Below are 21370 nucleotides of genomic sequence, written 5' to 3'. Positions count from 1 at the left end.
ATCTTACTTTTTATTATATTTACTCTCGCAACTTGTTGCTACAGAGTATAATACAATAGTTTTGTTCACCTAACGGTTGTTTACATCTCCTCCTCCCTCAAGCTGTAACTTGAGTAAAAATTGATATATCTTTATGAAACTTGGTACACATGTTTCTTGGTACCGTAAGATGCTTGGTATTGCAGATGGGCGTAATCGGCTCACTGCCACGCCCAGAAAACGCCATTAATCAAAAACAAATAAATTGCCATAACTAAGTTCCGCAATAAGATACAAGACCGTAATTTGGTACACAGGATGACATTAGGGAGGGGCACCTGTAGTTACATTTTTTTTTTAAAGTGGGCGTGGTAAAGAACCCTAATAAGTTTAATGTGCATATCTCCTATAGCACTGAAGCTATAGTAACAAAATTCCCTGGGAACAAATGTTTTTAGAATCTCTATCGACGGTGTGAAAATGGGTGAAATCGGGTGACAACCCCTTCCAAAAATCACCCGCAATAAATCAAACACTAAACAAGCCAGAGACATTAAATTTTAACTCTGGGATGGTATAAGATGATTTTATAGGAACCACGTTCAAAATTAGATAGATTTTAGGTGAAATCCATATCTTGGGATCTTTTTAACCGATTTCAACCAAATTTGGTACATAACATTCTTCTCATATTTCTATATTATTGTACGAAAATGGGCGAAATCGGACTACAACCACGCCTATTTCCCATATAACACCATTTTAAATTCCATCTGATTCTTTCACTTTCCAGTATGCAAATCAAGCAACAATGATTACATCGCCGTAAAACTTTGCGTGAATTATACGTTTAAAGTATGCCACCTTGTGACCAAAAATTATCTAAATTGAACCAAAACTGTTCAAGCCCCTAGGTACTGAATATGTGGACCCCAGTGCCTATAGTTGACTTTTTACCGAAAATATCGGTCAACATACAACAAGGCGGCAAGATCCACAATCTAAAACGAGTGTACCATTTGACTGTGCGAGAGTATACGTTACGTTAAGTTACATAAATAGCATATTTCACTCACTGAAATAATTCAAATATTTCAGGAAAATATGTTCATATGTTTGGGTTTATTGAATATTCTCTTATTGATGCGTGTTTATACAAATGTGAAAATCACTAAAACATTCATAAGTACACGTACGATGATGCTTGCTTCTTCTTACCCCGTACAAACAATGACTTTTATCTACACTTTTTGCTTTTTGCGTGAAGCAAGTTGAACGATCGCAGGCAAGGAGGGATCAGGGGCGCACTGCCATATAATTAATTCATATATATATATTTATTCATCGAATTTATTTTATAAAAATTTAAATAAGTATGAATTTATGTGTATTAATATTTTGACGCAAATATTTATTATACTGAGACGCAAATAAGCCCTAAGATATCAGTATTTCTCAATACAAATTAAACAATATAATAATATGATACAAATCCTCCGTTGAAACGTCTCTGTTTATAGTGGCACTCAATGGAAGTAACGGCGGAAAGTAAATATGCTCTTTTGAAATACTACGATTACCGATTGGCATTTTCATAGCGTCGTATTTAGATAAAATGGGCTAAATCGAAAAACTATGAAATAATGAAAATAAGTAAACATATAAAAGCAGTATATGGAGTGTGCTTAAAACATATAGAAGTAGTTAAAGCTTCCATATGAGTGGTATTTTTTGATTATTTACATCTCAAAGAATTAATTTATATAGTTTTGTCTAAAATGTTATTATATAATATCTTTCCCTAATATAAAAGATTTGGTACAAGAACTTGATTCCGATCATTCAGTTTGTATGGTATCTGTATGCTATAGTGGTCCGATATCGGGGGTTCCGACAAATTAGCAGCTTTTTGGGTAGAAAAGAACGTGTGCAAAATTTCAGATCGATATCTCAAAAGTTGCAGACTAGTCCTTCGCGTATATACAGACAAATGGACATTGCTAAATAGACTCAGTTTGACACGCTGATTATTTAGCTATACATTTTATATGGTCTTCTTTGTATTACAAACATCGTAGCAAACTTAATACATATACCCTGTTCACTGTATAAAAATATATACTTATGTATGTATGTATGACTATACTGTTTAAATACAGGTAGAATAACAAGCATGTTTCATATCACGGAAAAGCATCCCAATAATAAACTACTTAACTTTTACGAGCATCTACTGTATTAGATATAGGGGGTCGTGGGCTGTGTTCGGCTAAAAATGTGAACACGCTCAGAAACATGTTGCTTCAGAGTAGAATAGTTTTGTTCACCTAACGGTTCTTTGTATCACCTAAAACTAAACAAAATAATTAGCGTATTTTGCTAATAGTGGTGCATCTTTGTGTAAAATGGATAAAATCGAGTGAAAATATCGTTGAACAATGATTGTTGAATTCTTTTGCAAAATTTTAAAATAAAGTTTTGCAATCACATCTGAAATTTAACTCGACACGTCAACGTGATATATATTATATAATATACTCTAAAAAACGTAATAGAGGTGTTTTTTAGTTTCGTCAATAATGCATATGTATAAACTTTTATATAGTATGAATAAAAGAGACAATGGGTTTTTTTTTCAAATTAAATTATAATTAGGATAAAATTAAAAACAAATGTATGTATATATGTATACTTGTATATGTACTTGCATAAAAACTAGAACGAATATTGATTAAGTTCTATCATTTAACTCGATTCTTACCTTTTAAACTATTTAATACTAAACCCCCTCAGCTGCCAATTAAGAAAAATGTTAATTTAAAATTGCACCAGTATCGAATTGCCAGCACTTTGATAGCGCTCAATATAGATTAATATTTCATTTTTTATGTGAACAATTTAACCAAGCCAACTAAAATCATAACTATTCGAAAGGAATGTTAACGACATTGTGAATGGTAAGCTTATTTATAATGGTTTGGAAGTTATTTCTGATTTAATGTATTACTGTAGGAATGGCGATAATCAAGTTAAGTTCTTAAGTTGTATATATATGTACGAGTAAAAGTGACACTTGTAGCAATTGGGTTTCAATATCCTATACATCAAAATTTAACTAGTATTATACATAGACAGCAAACGTAAAGTAGTTGGAGCTACCTCGTGAGAGCATAAAAGTTCTCTTGTACAAATCTAAAAACAACAACAGTGAGAAACTTATTATTGATGTTATGTCTATTAGTATTATTATATTAAATATTTCACTAAAACATCAAAAAGGTTTTGGCTCGATAATAATTGTTTGGATATCTGAAAGAAACAAGCAATGATAATAAATTATCTACTATTTCATTGAGAGTGGACCACACTATATTTTCAGAATCAGCTGCTTTTCGAAAACATTTAAAAAGTAATAAAAAATAAATTTAAAAATATAGTCGCCTGAATAAATCTCGTTACTCGATAATTTAAAATAAAAAACCAAAATAAGAAAATATCCGCCATAGAATAATGTCAAAAATTAGCGCAGGAAAAAAACCTCTTTGAAAATATTGTGTACTTCTTGACTCTTTTCCAATTAATTTGGTTTCTGAAAGAAGTCTTAAGAACGACTGAACTGATTAGGTAATGTTATAGCGTCTCATCCTTTTGATCTGTCCACTACCAACACTACTCAAAAGTATTGTTACGGTATGCCCTGTGTTGGTCATTCTTCATGTTTAGTTTAATTGTAAAACCGCGATAAACCGGAATAATTATTACAATTTAAGTTAAAATCACATATCATATCAAATTATCGGACATGAGGCTGTATACCATAATGTTCTGGAAAAATTTATAGGGCAGGAAACATTGTAAAGAAATTTGACATCGAAATTGGTACGCTACACGAATTATAAGGAGATTTATACAGTTTTTACTTTAATATTTTGTATTCTCATATAACACATTTTACATTAGTACATACATATGCCGATAATTTGAGGCAACCTCGACAATGAAGCCGCCAAAATGTAATTTGACAGGCTTAACACTCTCATAATCAATACTAGTCCAACTTTTGTATTTTACTGCAGAAGCCAACAGCATTGAAATGGAAACAAGTTAAATGCGTGCAATAAATAAAGCAAACTATTTATGATACTACAAGTATAGCGTATCGCACTTGATCTTGCAATATGATATGATAAAATGCGCACACAATATTTAATTACTTACTTAGAAAAAGTTGATGTTGAAAACCCCTTTACGTACTTATGTCACAATGGAATTGATTTATTTATAATTGTCGAAGTTCTTCTTGCAATAAACTAGTTGATCGGTGGGTGTAATTTAATGCTCTTCTTGCTCTGTTTGTTATGCTGTCGCTGCATAGACGAAAGGCTAAAACGAAAGCGTAAGCGATAAGAACTGAATTACATATATTATTTAAGATTTTTTTTGTGATAATATAAAACTTCATATTTGAAATATGCTAAGTCTAACGGTCGCCAAAAATTATATTGACGGTAATATTTAGAAAATGCACATAGGATATACTTTTGTCGTTTTAGGCGATGTTTCTACATTAATTAAAAATTTAAGATTTTATATTGTAGTACTCTTAAATAATATGTGTTTCTAGTTTATTTACCAGACTGAAGTTGAAGATTAAATCATTTTACATTTTGTAGGCGCAGAAGTATGTTTGAAAATGAGCAGGTAGTAGTTTCCACGGAATAATCGATTGCTAGATGATATCATAACTTATTTCCTACATTCGTTTCCTTCAAGTCAGCATAAGGATAATTCTACTTGACTATTTTTTGAAATTTGCGTCGATTTCATCACATTCCTGGAAAAAAACGTCGGTCAACATCGTGTCATAACTCTCATTATTGGTGGTAACAGCATTTCCACACAAATTCGACTCACCCCAATAGCGACAATTTTGTTTGTTGATGAAGCTATTAGGCCAGAATTGGGCCTCATCTGAGAAGATGATATTTGGATGAACGTGAATTTGGAATTTTTCGGAGAACGTGAATCTAAAAGGGCTGATTGCATTAATTTTGGACATTGCTCAGATATACTTGAGAACTTATTCTTCTTCAACTTCCGGTCGATTTATTCATTTCAGGCACAAAGATATACTGTTGTTAGAAACACACTATTTCTGGAATTTGATGTAAATAACTCCCACATTGGCCGATATAAAGTCAACTGGAAGTTCGAAGAATTGACCCGATTCAACCATTTTTAAAACAAGGGTGTATATTATTATCAAAGAAACATTTTCCCCGAATTTCAATAATATATTATATCTCACAGATTGACCGATATTTTTGGCAAAAAGTCAGCTATACGCACTGGGGTCCCCATATTTGGCGTCTGAGTTCTTTAAAAGTTATGGTCAGATTTTGACAATTTTTGGGCAATTGATGAATCGTCTTGAGGACACTATTTATGAAAAGTTTTATCCGGATATTTTCCGGACATAACATAGGATTTTCAGGATAATGTTATGTACTGAATTTGAAATCGGTCGAGTAAGTGCCGAGATATGGATTTTCTTCGCTCAAAATTTAACACTGGCTCCTATAAGGCCCTCTAGTACCATTTCGGGTGTAAAATTTTGTATCTCTAAAGCATTTAGTTATTGATTGACTGTGCTGTTAGTAGTTTTTAACAAAACCGTTATATGGGGAGAGGACGGGGATATAATTCGATTTCATCCATTTTCAGTGTCGGTAGATCTGTACAAGAAACTTGTTAGAAGTCACGGTCACGCCCACTTTAAACAAAATTTTTAGTCCACTGGTGTCCTGTACCAAAATTACAGTTTTATATTTTAACTTAATAATTAGTTATGGCATTTTATATCTTTTCGATTAATATTGTTTTGTGGGCCGATTACGCCTCTCTACGAACTCGTCCTCAGTTCTTTGCCAAGGAAGTTTGCTACATGGAGTTCATCACGTAATTACGATATCCTAATTTTTACTCAAGTTACAGCTTACACGGACTTACGGACATAAAGTCACTCGGATTTCAACTCGTCTCGTTATCCTAATCATTTATATATAAGTACATAACCCCATATCTAACTTGACTATTTTTAGGTGATACAAACAGCCGTTAGGTCAACATAACTATTATAATCTGTAGCAGCATGTTGCAAATGTATACCTAAAAGTGCATGAAGAGACTTTATTTAGCGGAAAAGATGAAAACTTAAATCAAGAAGTTGGAAGTAATTAAGAAAATAAGTATGTATGTATGTAGTTGATTAGCAGATCTTAATGCACATTTCCATTGAATAGTTTGGCTCGTTTTAGAATACGTAAACAACTTTAAAATTTCTGAAGCTTGAATTTTCATTTTGCAGAAAAGATACAATTTTTACGGTTTTTGTAAATGTGCTGGAAAAAATTCTAAAATAATGTAAAAATTTTGTTCTATCACCAGACCTAAGGGTATTAATATCCTCAGATGTAATTCTTATACATCGACAAACAATATTCTTTAAAATTTTTTAAATTTACGAAGATCGTCTGAACGTCTGTTTTGAACTGTTATTATCAAAATTTTACATTCCATTTGGCGCAACATAGTAAACAGGAAAAAAGTGACTTATTGGTACACAGCTTTAACACAATATATGTTATGTAAGGGTAGCTAGTTTTTATACGTATGCATGTATATACATACATATGTATGTATGAGTATGTATGATTCATTAATCGTCTCTAATTTAACTCGTATACTTATTATTTCTGTTGCAAATACGTTATATACGTTATACATACATACAAACTTGTAGTAGGTGTTGCCTCCTTGAAACCTTTATTAATTTTTCAATTTATTTTGTTGTGCTGGCAAATTTTTTTTCGCAATAATGTTGGAATACGTTATTCTAGATATTCGCAATCAGATATTTTGCGAAAAGTGCTTTGATTGAGAGTGAGGTACGAATACTGCCGACGTAGATACTTACATAGATCAGGACGATGGCATTTGCTTTCATCGAAATTTCAACGCTCAACATTCTCAGTGAATTTGATGAGCTATTGTGTTTTCGGTCCAAATTATTTCAAACTCGGTTTGCATAAGCAAAATAATATTAATTAATAATAACGCGCATTATTAATGAATCTGAATTAAAAACCGTAATCAATGGATATTTATCTAGCTTTAAGGAATATGCTAAACTATAGGTAAAGTGTAGTTTCGAAGGTTCGGCGTAGTTCTGTCATAAGTAATAAAATGCTATTTATCAACATTACAGAGAACCACATCTTGAAATCGGATACAAGCTCTCGATAAAAACTTCCATTCGGAACATACATACTTACATATATATGTACATACACACATATATATGTCCATATGCACATACTATATCTAAAGCAGTGAAGGAATATCTGCCTTGCCTTCAGGTATTTCAGTAAGATTGCACAATTTGTTCACAAGTATTTGCCACTCACCTACATATGTATGGACATAGCTGTGTGTATGAACATATGTATGTAAATGCATATACACAAGTATTTGTTATGATACCTCGGCCATTGCACTTGACAAAACCAATTGCGATTCATTTTGTTCGACCGGTTCATTTATTTCTACGTTCGATCAGTTTCTGGTTCTTCGGTTCGTTGCGGCTCTATTTCTTTTTGCGTATAATATTGTGCTTGCTTAAAACACTATTACATGCAATCTTTTGATTACTTCAGCCTGTGCATACGAAATTGTAACAGTGATGTTAGCGTTTATTTTTTCAATTCATGTTGTTATTGCTGTGCATTGAATTCTGCGCAGAAAAGTTGATACCGTTGTTATGGGTTTGCTATGTTAACATTTTGTTAGTATTATTTTTATTGTTGTAATGATTAGTTTTGTTACCATTGTTACAGTTTATTATTGCATAGCTTCTATGCAGCTAGCGGTGGTGCTGTGTATTAAGTACCTGTTACAGCTGACTTGCTGTCTATTTATTTTCTTCTGGTAAGTATTTGGTGTATTTCAATTTGGGGTTGCTGGTATATATTGGAGGTGCTGGCCACTTTTGAGCACAGTTCGTTAACAGTCCTAGTCGCGAATCTAGGAGGTTCAACCAACTAGAAAATAAGAAAAAAATATTTAAATTCAAACATACGTTTTGAAGTATGCGCAATTAGTTTTATATTTACTTACATTTTCAAGGAACAGGTTTAATCTGAGGGTTTAATCTGAGCTTTGCAGTCAAAAAGGTGTAACTTTAACTGAATACGGTATAGCAAAAGTGTGATCTAGAAATTATAAACTATGAAAGAATACGTAAGTAAAAATTCACAGAAATTGCTTGTTTATTAATAAAAATTGGTATTGCTTTTCGACTATATTTTTATATAACTGGAACCAATTATAACGATTTTAAAATTACCATCGTATTAACATAACTACAAGCGCATACAAAAAACATCAAATATTTTTCCTAATTCTTTTTACATTGATACTCATTTTCAAATGTAACACAATTGTTTAAACAGTCGACCATTTAAGTGTTAAAGGCTTATGAAATATTTCGTTATTATGATAATTTTAGAATTGAGTGGCGTCTATTTGTGGTACCAAATCAAATTTGCTTCAGGTAACAAAACCTATTTTAATGCCGCACAAAAAATATCTTAAGAATATTGTGTTAATTTATTTTACCTACTTATCGGTGATTTGACAATTGATACAGTATTGCATATTTTATGATATATAATGACATATAAAAGCATTGAAAAGACGTATATTAGACCGATTTCTCCACTTTAGTTCAGCAAAGTTGATTCCCGTTTTTTCTCTTTGTGAAGTTAAAAAATTGCCCCACCCATTTTTTGTCATTCTTAGTGGTATCGACTCTCTATAACTTTAATGCATACATACCTATACTTATATATTTCACAAGTAACTAAGGGAGTTTTCGGTAAGGCAACCTGAGCAGTATGCATGATGCAACCAGTTCGAAAAAGCAATCCTGGCATCTTTGCCAAAATTGAAAGTTCGAAAATGCATTACTGTCGTAGCTGTTGCACAAAAACGCAAAAAACTTGCAACATTTGAAAAGCAGTTGAACAAAAAATTACACCAAAACCAACTGTGCTAGCTAAAATGCCATTGCAATATATTTATGTTAAATATAATTTTATTATTAAAGTTCGATTATATTTGTGACTTTTTTTTAATTTTATAGGAAATAAGTGGTAGAAAGAGTGCGTCAAGTGCATTGAAGCTATCACTTTTAGAATAATCCCTTTGACTCTAAAGCAATTCGCAATTAATACATTTTTTTTTACACTATTCGTTCTCTTTTTGTACCTTTGTAATAGAAATCGATCATTTTTGCTTTCTAACTCGTCAGGGAGAGTATTAATATAAAATATATTGCACATTTTTATGGAAATTTTTGAAAGCGCAGTTTTTAGCGGTTTCAAGCAAGAGCATCGCCAGCATAAAATTAATAGTGCATAAGTGCGCAGTGTTGCCACTATTTACGGCATTAACGAAAAAGCTCTAAGTCTTAAACTGTGTCTAAAATTGCAAAAAGTTCAAAATTAAAAAACTGCACAATAAAGAGAATCATATTAAGGAAAATAAGCGCGCATATTTTGAAAATAGAGGAAATTAGTCCAGTACTTTCCTTAGCTCCACTTAGCTAATACTGTTCATAGGATATGACCACCTTTGGTCCAACGCTGCATAACATAGGACCATCCACCAAACTACTTTGTATAGTCCAACATCTACTCTATTAACACTATGGACCACGCTTCTGATTTTTTATTTATTACTCGTATTATACAATTTTAGTTATAATTTAACCATAAATTAATTAATTGAAATAGACCTGCAAAATAAACAGATCGTTTAAGGTATAATTCAAAGAACTCTTACTTAATACTCTCGATTGCGCTGGATTGTTGCATTTAGTGCAGCCACCATTCGAGCTATCTAAGTAATAAAATTGACTATAGTTAAAAAAATAATATAAATTTAAAAATCAACTCACTTACCTACAAATAATTGGGTAATATCCGCAACCTTCCGACGAAGTTCATAAACTTTCCCACTTCTGATATTTTGGTTATTTTCCCACTTGGAACACATGAAAATACATATAGTACATAAATAAGTAGTTAAATTTTACAATTTACAATACATCTTTTTTGAGGAATGATATATTTATTTACGATACTCTATTCCGCATTGACAATTTTATCTGATGGCATCATTGCAATGAAAAAATCACAAGGCGCAGCAGACGCTAAAGCGGCGCCGTTTTCACGACTTTGTAATGATACCTCATTTGCTACTGCCAATTGCTTTTTATAACGCTTTTATTAGCTTCACCTGTGTGTTTGTATGTATATTTGAAACATTTTTCTATGTAAGTGATAACATGGTTATAAATTGAGATATCTTGATGAGACTTGCTACATATGCTCCTTGGCACCCAAGAGCGGTCGGTATTGCATATGGGCGTAATCGGACCACTGTCACGCCCACAAAACGCCATTAAAAGAAAATCTATAAAGTGTCTTAACTAAGCATTAAATTAAGATACCGAACTGTCATTTGGTACAGGGGATCGCGGTAACAGGGGACACTTATTGGTCGATTTTTTTAAATTGGGCGTAGTTTCGCCCCCTAATTGGTTTAATGTACACATTTTCCTAACTGCTGAATCTAACTCAACCAAATGCTAAGATTAAATACTGTTTTAATACTGTGAAAATGGGTAAAATTAGATAATAACCACGCCTACTCCACGAAATACAAATGTATAGAAAAAAAATTATATTTTTATGAACAACAACTGAGTGAAGATCTAGGATTGAAAGTAGCTAGAACCCAATTAAATAGCCAACCAAACACGAAAAATACAAAGGCTGACTTAGAAAACGTCAATTGCAATGTAGAAGAACAAAGTATAATGTTCTATAGCAAATCTCAAATATTTTTGACATTGCAACGTGTTTTAAAACGCATTAAACCGGCAGTCGATGCGCAGTGACAGAGAAAATCGCGCATCACAAATAAAGCTTTCATAGATATACTCGAATGCTACAAAGCTTGCTTAAAGTTGTCAGTAGTACGTTTTCGAAGTCAGCCAATATTCTACTTTTGACATGGCCCAGTGCAGCATAACATGCGGTTAAGTATGTAACCAGGCTTTTTTCCAAGCATAGTCCATTTGAACCAAGTGGTTGGTCTTTAAATTTTGGCAGGGTATACATATGTACTTGTATGTCTGTATTTAGCATTTGCACTGAAACACTTTCAGTTATATGACATTTATCCATTGTTGAAATCGTTTTATTATGCTGAAATAAAAGTAACTCTCAAACTAGTTTTATCGTTTTAGAATATATGTATGTAAGTGTGAAAATTATGTTATTTACTTTGCCTTTGTCTTTTCAGTTAATTTTACTTGTGTTACTCATATCTACATGTAGCGCAACTATCCATGGAGCCGTCTCAACACAATTTCAACAAATTGATCCTCATAGTCATACCTATTCTTATGGCTATGCTGATCCCAACTCCCAGAAGCAAGAGACACGTTCTTACGATGGTGTTACACGTGGTTCATACTCTTACGTAGATGGTAATGGGCATGTGCAATCGCTGTCCTATGTTGCTGATCCACATCATGGTTTCAACGCTGTTGGCACAAATTTACCAAAATCTTCCCCATCTCCAGCTACTCACTTCGCTGCAATACACAGCGCTGCCGCCCAGTCATATGTGCCATACGCCCATCACTATCCCCAACATATTCCGATACTTACAGATGGTGGTGTGCCCGTGGATACACCAGAAGTACAACACGCACGTGCTGAACATTATGCTGCATATGCTGCTGCTGCTGCAGCTGCTGCAGCTCATCCGGAATCGTATGATAGTCAATCTCATCATTTGTATAAACGGTCATTATACAGTAACCCCTGGAACTACGCCCATCAGAATGCGATAACCCATGTGCCACTAACACATGGAGGCGTTCCTGTTGATACACCAGATGTACAAGCTGCCAAAGCTGAACACTTTGCAGCGCATGCTAAGGCTTTAGGTCATGTGACACAAATAAATGGAGCACCCTCGGACACACCTGAAGTAGCTCATGCAAAAGCTGCCCATTATGCTGCTCATGCGGCTGCTCGCACTGGTTATCCTATTGGTCACACTGTACCCGTTAATGGCTATCACATTCCTGTGATTCACAATGGGGTACCAGTCGATACACCAGAAGTTCAACATGCCAAGGCAGCACATTATGCAGCAGTTATTAAGGCTTCATCTAGAGCTGGTCACGGTGAACCAAACGGTAATGGAGGTAATTATGGCGGACATTGGAATGATCCACATAACAGTGGTTATACAGGGTACAAACATCGAGGCCCCATACATATTCCAGTCATCCACAATGGTGTGCCCATTGAACCACCAGAAGTTCAGCATGCTCGCGCCGCCCACTTAAATGCTTTGGCTTCTGCTAGTCATGGTTCGGGGCATGGGGGCTACTATGAGAACGATGGCCAATATCATGGCCAAAATTATTAAATCCTGACTTTATATTTTAGTATAACTACGTGCGGATATCGGAAAGAAATATACTTATATTCATCTAACAAAACAAAACGGCGGGCATGATACGAATAAATCGACCATGATTGCACTCATATACTAGAAAAATAACATGAAGCGATATGATATTGTCTCACATCTTCTTATTTGCTTAAATCTTTTTTTACTCTTTGCTCTACATAAAAACCCATGATTACTCTCCGAATAATATAAACGAGTTGTTTGCTATAAGATAAGCATGTTAGATCGAAATCATCTCTAATGAATTGAGGAATATTAATTCACAATTTCACTTTCAAAAATTCTTATGTACCTACTTGTACACATGTATATATATATAGTGTTTTAATCATATAGTGATACATATTTATAAGATAGTGTATATATATTATATAACATATAAAATTTATTTAAAATTGCACTTCTCAAAATGTTTGTTTTTAATTATTGTATATGATACCCGAAGAAGACCCCGGCCACGTGTTGCTGTTGCTAAGGTATACATTAAATTACATTAATATAAACTGGTATTTATGAATAAGGGCGAAAATGTTATAGGCGGTAAAAATGCACGTGGTTAAAATTTGAACATTACTTAAAAGTTTTATTTTTCATCGATACAAATCGCTTAATGTTTTTAACAACAAATCAACATAAGATGTTACATTTTTAGATCATTAGTAGGTAGATCATTCGTAATTTTTCACAATACACCCAATACACCGAGTTGCCGAATAGGTGAGACCTTGTTTCACTGATGTTGAAGAATTAATTTCGAATGGAAATAAAATAATTAATAATTAAAATAACAATTAATAATAATGCTTATCCTTATATCGCGCATCCTCAACAGTTACAGGCCGCAAAATATTATTTTGTATATTTTATAAAATTTCAAAATATTTTTTAAGAATCAAAAGATGGGGACGCTTCTTCGATTTTGAAAGCGAAAAAGTAATAGCTTCAAATTCAATCGAAGCTCAGTTAGCCTATATTAATATAAAACAACACTTTTTTGTCTGAAATAATAACTGAATTGAAAGTAAAAAATCATCAGCAAAACAAATGCAACTGATTGAGAGGACTGTTACAACTATTCAAGGTGTGCAGGGTGAAGTTGGCCGCAAAATCAAAGAGAAATTGTATACTATTCTGAAAAAAATAAAGGCTTTAAAGAACTTAAAGATATATCTGTGGTGCTGAGTTCAATTCCCAGGGTTAACGTAGAAAGAACGTTTTCTTTGCATAAAACATTTTTGCAGTCAAATAGTGAGAGCTTTAACTTTCGGGATAGTTAGTTAAACAAATATACTTGTATTTTAATTTGTTTGAAACAAATGAAAAAATACGTTTCATTGAAAAATCAAAATCTGAATAATTTTAGAGATTATTTTAATACTTCTGAGTTCTAACAATGGAACATAGTTCTGATTGTTGCATTGTTAAAAATATCATTACAGATTGTATTATTAAGCATAAAGAGGTAATTGCATTTGAAAAGATAACTATAACGTTAGAGGCATAGGTGAGCAAAAGAAAGGTTTTTGGTTATAAAGATTAAGGTTATTAGTTTGGAAGATACCAAACTGTATATAAGTGGAGAATAACTAAGTTTGCGTGTAACCGTACATTTTATACTATCGCAACTTGCAAGGATCAAAGCCAAATCTAAATACCTTTGGGTGTTGGCAAAAAAAAATTTTGCGCAAGAGCTCATTGTTCGACGAAACCGTTAATAAAATAACTATCAAATTTGGTATCTTATTTTGAAGGTCATAGACTCGCTTAATTTTATTATTATATATTAATTCGCATCAACAACAATTATAATAAAATCGTCCTCAAATGAGATATACCATATGTCACATAAACTCAAACGTCAACCAAAGGATCGAAATTCATTTTCTTAGGGAAATCAGATTTAGACCAAGACCAATTCAATTTATATTTAGCGATAAACCATTAATATAATTTTATAACTTTTAAGAAATCGTTTTTACTTAATTTTTCTAAAATGTCACACATTTTGACCAACCTAAACTGTTTAAAGTTAGGTCGAGGTAAAGCATACAGGCAATATCATCATTTGACTCTTAGAGTATAAAGTGATTAATCGCAAGTAGTGCAAGTCTCAAAAAATAAAAGAGCATTAGTTGGCAATATTAAAGAATTAGTACAAGAGCCAAGAGAACTCCATCCAAATTAAAAAGCCCTGGTATTATTAAAAATACAGGCAATTTGAAAATTATTTAACAAATATAAAATAAAAAAAACACGGAAATGTCGAACTTTGACGTGATATGGAAGGAATACCGCAGAAACTAAACAAAGTCCGAAGAGATGGAAGCAGATCTAAAGGATAGCCTAAGTCATCAAATAGTGGAGAAGGCAATAAAAAATACTTAGAGCAAAGTATATATGTACATGAATACGACCAACGTAGATAGACTTGAAAAATACGAAGCATCAATAAAGCTTTTGTGTAAATTATTTGACAGAAAACACGGAATGTGACGTACGGAAAATACAATTTTTAATGAGAAATAGAAAATTTGTGTGCTGACATCATCGATATCATACAAAATCTAAGGAAGCAAAAAAACATATTAAATAATACAAAAAATGAGAAGTACATACAGACGAACCACGAGGAAGTGAAAATCTAAGGATAGAAAAATATGTAAGCCCAAATAAATGCGACCACCAACCACGCAGCGTGGCAGAAGTAGAAGAAGAATGCGTTCAAATATTTAAAGATGAGGATCAATCTGTACACAGTTTAAGAGAGGAAGATGAAGCAAATGAGGAGAAAGAGGTTTTGCACAAGCCGACACAATTACCGAAAAGTGTGAAAATGTTTTAGGCTAGCAATATCGAAATTCCACTGGAGAAGAAGAGAAAGATTACGTAGATGACGGGGAGCAGCCAACTATCAGCACGCGAAGATGCTAAAATGAAGAATCATGTTGATGAAAACCAAAGTCGCATCCTTGCCAGCAAGGAAGATCTAAATAGCTTTTACAATGTTATCAATAAACAAACATTAGTTAATAAATTGATGGAAATATATCCGACAGTGTCCATTGCCTCAAAGGATTTTATGGCACAATTTATGTGCAATACTTGCTTGAAAAATGTAAACATTGCCCTGCAGTGGATGGCACAATGTGAAGATCACAATCAGCCGAAAGTTACAAAAATGTTATATTAGATAAATGGGATTAGTATTGACCCGATTTTACACATTAGCCATTAATCAAATGGAAGTTAAATGTTTTTTATATGGGAAGTGTTTGAGTAAGCTCCCACACTAAATTTAGTTGAAATTAGTCAAGTAGTTCCAGAGGTAGACCAGAGGTACCTGTTCTTATAAAGCGCTTCCCTACTATCTTGGTTGTGAAGTTTAATGCTTGTGGTGGTGCATTTGTTCAGGGAGTTCTCACACTTTAAGTAGTTTTTAACATAACCTGATTTTACCCATTTTCAAAGCGTACGAAGAAGTGCTAAAAAGAAGTTTAGTTGAGTTAGTTTTAGTGGTTTGGAAGATATGTACATTTAACTATTTAAGGCTGATGGTGTCCTTTGCTACTGTGATCCGGTTTACCAAATTACATTTTTGTATCTAAATTTAGTGCTTAGTTATGGCACTTCATAGGTTTTCTGCAATACCGAACTTCTTTAGGTGCCAAGGAACGTACAAGCAAGTTTCAACAAGATATGTATCTCAATTTCTACTCAAGTTATCGGTTGCAGGGATAGTTAGTCAACGGATTTTAACTCGTCTTGTCATCCATTTTTTGTTTTTAGAACCTCTACCTACAGTGTGAAAATAGTTGAAATCGGGTGGCAACTCCGCCCACTCCCCATATAACTGTACTGTTAAAAACTACTAAAAGCGCGATAAACCAAGCACTAAACACGCCAGAGATATTAAATTTTTTCTCTGGGATGGTATGGGATGACTTTATAGGAACCGCGTTCAAAATTAGACAGTGGGCGTGGCACAGCCCACTTTTAGGTGAAAACCCATATCTTGAGATCTGCTTAACCAATTTCAACAAAATTCGGTACATAACATTATTCTCTTCTTTCTATGTTGCAGTGCGAAAATGGGAAAATGGGAAATCGGACTACAACCACGCCTATTTCCCATATAACACCATTTTAAATTCTATTTGATTCCTTCACTTTCCAGTATGCAAATCAAGCAACAATGACTGTATCGGAATAAAACTTTGCGTGAATAATGCGTTTAAAGTATGCCACCTTGTGACCAAAAATTGTCTAAATCGAACCAAAACTGTTCAAGCTTCTAAGTACTAAATATGTGGACCCCAGTGCCTATAGTTGACCTTCTACCGAAAATATCAGCCAATCCACAAAGAAAATCATTTGACTTTGCGAGAGTATAAAATGTTCGGTTACATCCGAACTTAGCCCTTCCTTACTTGTTATTTATTAATTTTGCTCCGCCTTTTTGTGTTTCACTTCGATGTGATCGTACCCATAGAAAAGTAAACATCAAGATTTTCTGTCAAAACAAATGTCTGACCATTAGAGCTTGAATACGTTGAATGTATTTAAAGAAAATTCCAATATGTACTTTATTTGTTATTTATTTACGACCTTCTTTAACTAAATAATTTACAAAAATTGATCTTCAGAACAATCTTTGCTCTTTGAACACTTAATTATATTTTGCAAGTAATATTTACTTCCACACTTTTTTGTTGTTATATATTTTTTATGAATTTGCGTTGTATATTGATGCATTAATGTGATTAAAATATTATTTATAACTATATTTGTATTTAAAAGCTGCATTCTTATAAACTGATATGGAGTAAATAAATTTAACTCCTTAAAAATGTGAATATTAATCAAATTGAAAAACTGACTTAACGAAAATTTACGAAAGATATGTAACTATTTTAAATTTAAATTTAAAAAATTTTTCATTTCCTTCCTACTAGTAGAGTCGGCCATGCCTTCTCTATGGTATACATTAAATACCATTAAAATAAACTGTTTAATACAGAGAAATCGTTATTTACGAATAAAGGCGAAAACGTTATTGCCTGTATAAGAAACTAAGGCATTGTACTTGAGGTTTAATTTTGAATTGGAAAAAATATTGAATTTTTCACTTGGCATTTTACTCAAAATTATAAAAGTATAATAATAATATATTTCGATTTTTGAACACGTGATTATGTTTATTGATTAATTGCTTTGACTTTTGACATAATTGAGATATAAACTATCCCATACTTTATATTGGATAAAACTGAACACAGTCTGCTTAACTGTACAAAAATCGATTTAGTAGCTTAGACGTTTGTCCCGAACTAAACTTGACACTTAATTTTTTATAAGTATATTGAGAGGCTGTACATAAATAAGCCCCCGCAAAAGTTGATGCACACAACGCCATTTACTGGCAATACCGGAACAAGTACAAAAACAAATGCCGCAAAGAATTGTCAAAAAGATTTTCACAAGTTATCGTAGACATAAACGTAAACGATCATCGAGATGATGACGTAAAATCGCTCCATACAAAATACGAGGTGTATTAAACAAATAACGGCAATTTTCGTTTTTTGAAAAAATATTTATTCATTTGACTAAATAATTGAAAATAGTTCCCTTTCGATATGATGTATTGTGCCCGCGCTTCTTCCAATCGTCGAAACACTTCTAAAACTCGATTTTTGGATTTCCCTTTAGCTCTTTCAACGATGCGCTTTTAATCAGAGAACGTAAAGGAACGAGAAGGTGCAAATCGAATCAGCGATCATACTAAAACATGTTTCTGCTAAATAGTACCGAATTTGTAAGAAAATGGTGAATACCCTACTCGGCTACTACTTTTTCAGCTTCACACAAAATTCGATTTGCTTCTTCACATTCCTCTATGTTCTCTGGTAAAGCGACGGCCCTTTAAGGTTCTCTGCAATTTGGGAAATAGGAAAGTCACACGGAGCCATATCTGGCGAATATGAAGGCTGGGGCATTGTTACAGTATTGTTTTTGGCCCAGAATTCACGAACAAATTCTTTGACCCATTTCTTTTAACAAACTAAAATCACCAAGCTCATAAAAACACATCTAGCCTTAACGGCTGGGTATGTATGTTATATCAACATAATAAAAATTCTCAAACCCGTGAAATTTTATTCTTAAAATTCCCGTTATTTTTTTAACATGCCTCCTATATGAAAAAAAATATTTTTATTCAATTCAGTATAACTTCAATGATTTTTAAAGATTGTAACTAATTATATATATAAAATAAGTTTTTTTGGTGATGGATTGTTCCATAAAGTGACTATTTCTTTCAAATTTTTCAAACAGAAACGCTAACGATAAAATATATTTTTTTTTCGTTACTACACATACACATATATCAATGTTCTCTGTTTAAAATTATGGCGCATTTCTGGATATAATTTTAATACATCGAGTATTTATTTCTCTATCGACATAGACATTGCTAAACTTTTGGCTTTTGCGATAGCACCATTTATATCGCCTACCATATAGAATGCAATCTCAGGTAAGTCATCCATTTCACCATTTAGAATACTTTTAAAACCTTGTACTGTATTTTCAATTGGAACCATTATTCCAGGATGACCAGTAAATACTTCTGCTACTTGAAAAGGTTGCGAAAGAAACCGCTGAATTTTTCGAGCGCGTGCTACGATTAATTTATCATCTTCTGAAAGTTCGTCCATACCAAGAATGGCAATGATGTCCTATAATGCGCAACGATTTTTATTAAAATTTCGAGTGCGAGAATTTTAAACTACCTGAAGTGATTTATAGGATTGCAGGGTCTTTTGTACTCCTCTAGCTACATTATAGTGTTCTTCGCCTACAATGGTTGGGTCCATTATGCGCGATGTCGAATCCAAAGGATCCACTGCCGGATATATGCCCAATTCGGCAGTAGCACGTGACAATACGGTTGTGGCATCTAAATGCGCAAAGGTGGCGGCAGGTGCTGGGTCAGTGAGATCATCAGCTGGCACATAAACTGCTTGCACTGAAGTGATGGAACCATTTTTAGTACTTGTAATACGCTCTTGCATTGAACCTAATCGAAGAAAAATCGTTAGTATGAATAAAACAGAAGTTATATTTACTTGTTACTTACCCATGTCTGTACCTAGTGTGGGCTGGTAGCCAACTGCGGACGGTATACGCCCCAACAATGCTGAAACCTCAGCCCCTGCTTGAGTGAAACGAAATATATTGTCAATAAATAATAGAACATCCTGACCATCAATATCACGGAAGTACTCGGCTATTGTAAGACCAGTTAATACAACACGTGAGCGGGCGCCAGGGGGCTCATTCATTTGGCCATACACCAAAGCTACTTTGGAACTCTCATCTTCGATTGAAATTACTTTAGATTCAATCATTTCCATATATAGATCATTTCCTTCCCGAGTTCGTTCACCAGCACCGACAAATACGGAATAACCTCCATGTTTTTTAGCAACATTGTTGATTAGTTCCATTATAAGAACAGTTTTACCAACACCGGCGCCCCCAAAGAGGCCAATTTTCCCTCCTTTTACATATGGCGCCAAGAGATCAATTACCTACATACAAGTATATTAGAGAGCTGATTAGGGAATAACTTGCTTAACATAATAACATAAAGTACCTTTATTCCGGTTTCAAGTAATGTGGGGTTCACATTTAATTCTATCATTTCCGGCGGTTCTGCATGTATGAAGGAATGATAATCCGATTTGATGGGACCGCGCTCATCAATGGGATCTCCAACAACATTCATAATACGACCCAAACATGATTTTCCGACTGGCACTCTTATTGGATATCCAGTATCTATAACCTTTTGCCCTCGACGTAGACCCTCTGTGCTATCCATTGCCACTGAACGCACAATACCATTACCAAGATGATGAAAAACCTATAAAAAAAAACATAAAAGACTTTTGTTGTACTAAATAAGACTTCTAATAAATACTTCCAGAACTAATTTCCCATTTGGATATTCTGGTACAAGCATTGCATTCATAACATCAGGTACATTTTCTTCAAAAATCACATCCACTACTGGGCCTATTATCGCAAAAATTTTTCCAACAGCCGCTTCCTTGGAATGTATTTTATTTCTGTTTTGTGCATCACTGGTTTTCTTATTAAATGAAACGATATTTTCTGCATTTTCCGATTTATCCCGGGTAGCGTCATTATTTACGTCTTCTTCATCATCGCATGCCGTGTCTTTACCAGGTGGTTCTTCAAAGAGACATTTTTAGAGTATATACATATAAGTATGTATATATATATTATACGTATTTTACTTACTGGTTGTACACAATTTTCTCTTTACGATACCGTTGGATGTGAGCTTTAAAGGGTAACAAAAATCTCTTGCTTGTGTCGTTCGTAAATTCGAAAACTTGAAAGCTGTTATCTTTTCATTAGAAACCTTAGAAACAAGATATCACACTATTACAACTTACTATGCGCTAAGCGTTGCAAATATGGCAAAATACGATCCATTTTCTAGTATTTTTCTTAATAAATAGATGAATTCTCAATATGTACATGTGTGCATGCACATACATACATATACAAGTACGTTTTGTCAAACATTGCTCTGTTAAAAAATGCACAGTTGCTCATATCAAAGTAAAAAATTTACTTTAAAACTTACTTTCGGGTGTAACCGAACATTTCATACTATTGCAACTGGCAAGGATCAAATCCTGGGAAATACCTTTAGGACGAATTACTATCAAATTTG

The 21370-nt window shown here is 33.4% G+C and overlaps 2 protein-coding genes across 2 annotated transcripts; one reads left to right on the top strand and one right to left on the bottom strand.

Annotated features, from left to right (window-relative positions):
- Window positions 1-8024: 8024 nt before the first annotated feature.
- Cpr92F (cuticular protein 92F) lies at window positions 8025-13007 on the top strand. The gene is made up of 2 exons (XM_014236146.3): window positions 8025-8277; window positions 11410-13007. The coding sequence occupies exons 1-2, from the start codon at window positions 8266-8268 to the stop codon at window positions 12550-12552; spliced, it is 1155 nt and encodes a 384-aa protein (XP_014091621.1). The 5' UTR covers window positions 8025-8265; the 3' UTR covers window positions 12553-13007.
- Window positions 13008-18793: 5786 nt separating this feature from the next.
- Window positions 18794-21370, bottom strand: LOC106618403 (Octopamine receptor in mushroom bodies). The gene is made up of 7 exons (XM_014236142.3): window positions 21087-21370; window positions 20929-21030; window positions 20585-20859; window positions 20258-20527; window positions 19739-20192; window positions 19392-19678; window positions 18794-19337 (listed from the first exon to the last, which is right to left on the bottom strand). The coding sequence occupies exons 1-7, from the start codon at window positions 21124-21126 to the stop codon at window positions 19047-19049; spliced, it is 1719 nt and encodes a 572-aa protein (XP_014091617.1). The 5' UTR covers window positions 21127-21370; the 3' UTR covers window positions 18794-19046.

Source organism: Bactrocera oleae, chromosome 2, assembly GCF_042242935.1.
Source record: "Bactrocera oleae isolate idBacOlea1 chromosome 2, idBacOlea1, whole genome shotgun sequence".
Classification (NCBI taxonomy): Eukaryota; Metazoa; Arthropoda; class Insecta; order Diptera; family Tephritidae; genus Bactrocera; species Bactrocera oleae.
Note: the sequence above shows the minus strand (reverse complement) of the source record. Positions and strands in the feature narration are given on the sequence as shown.

Bases quoted from the DNA above. Each gene is read 5' to 3' on its own strand.
- LOC106618403 (XM_014236142.3), bottom strand. From the start codon at position 21,126: ATGGATCGTATTTTGCCATATTTGCAACGCTTAGCGCATA. The intron at 21,031-21,086 runs GTAAGTTGTAAT...AAAAGATAACAG, and splicing joins TTTGCAACGCTTAGCGCATA to CTTTCAAGTTTTCGAATTTA. The intron at 19,679-19,738 runs GTAAGTAACAAG...TTCTTCGATTAG, and splicing joins CACACTAGGTACAGACATGG to GTTCAATGCAAGAGCGTATT.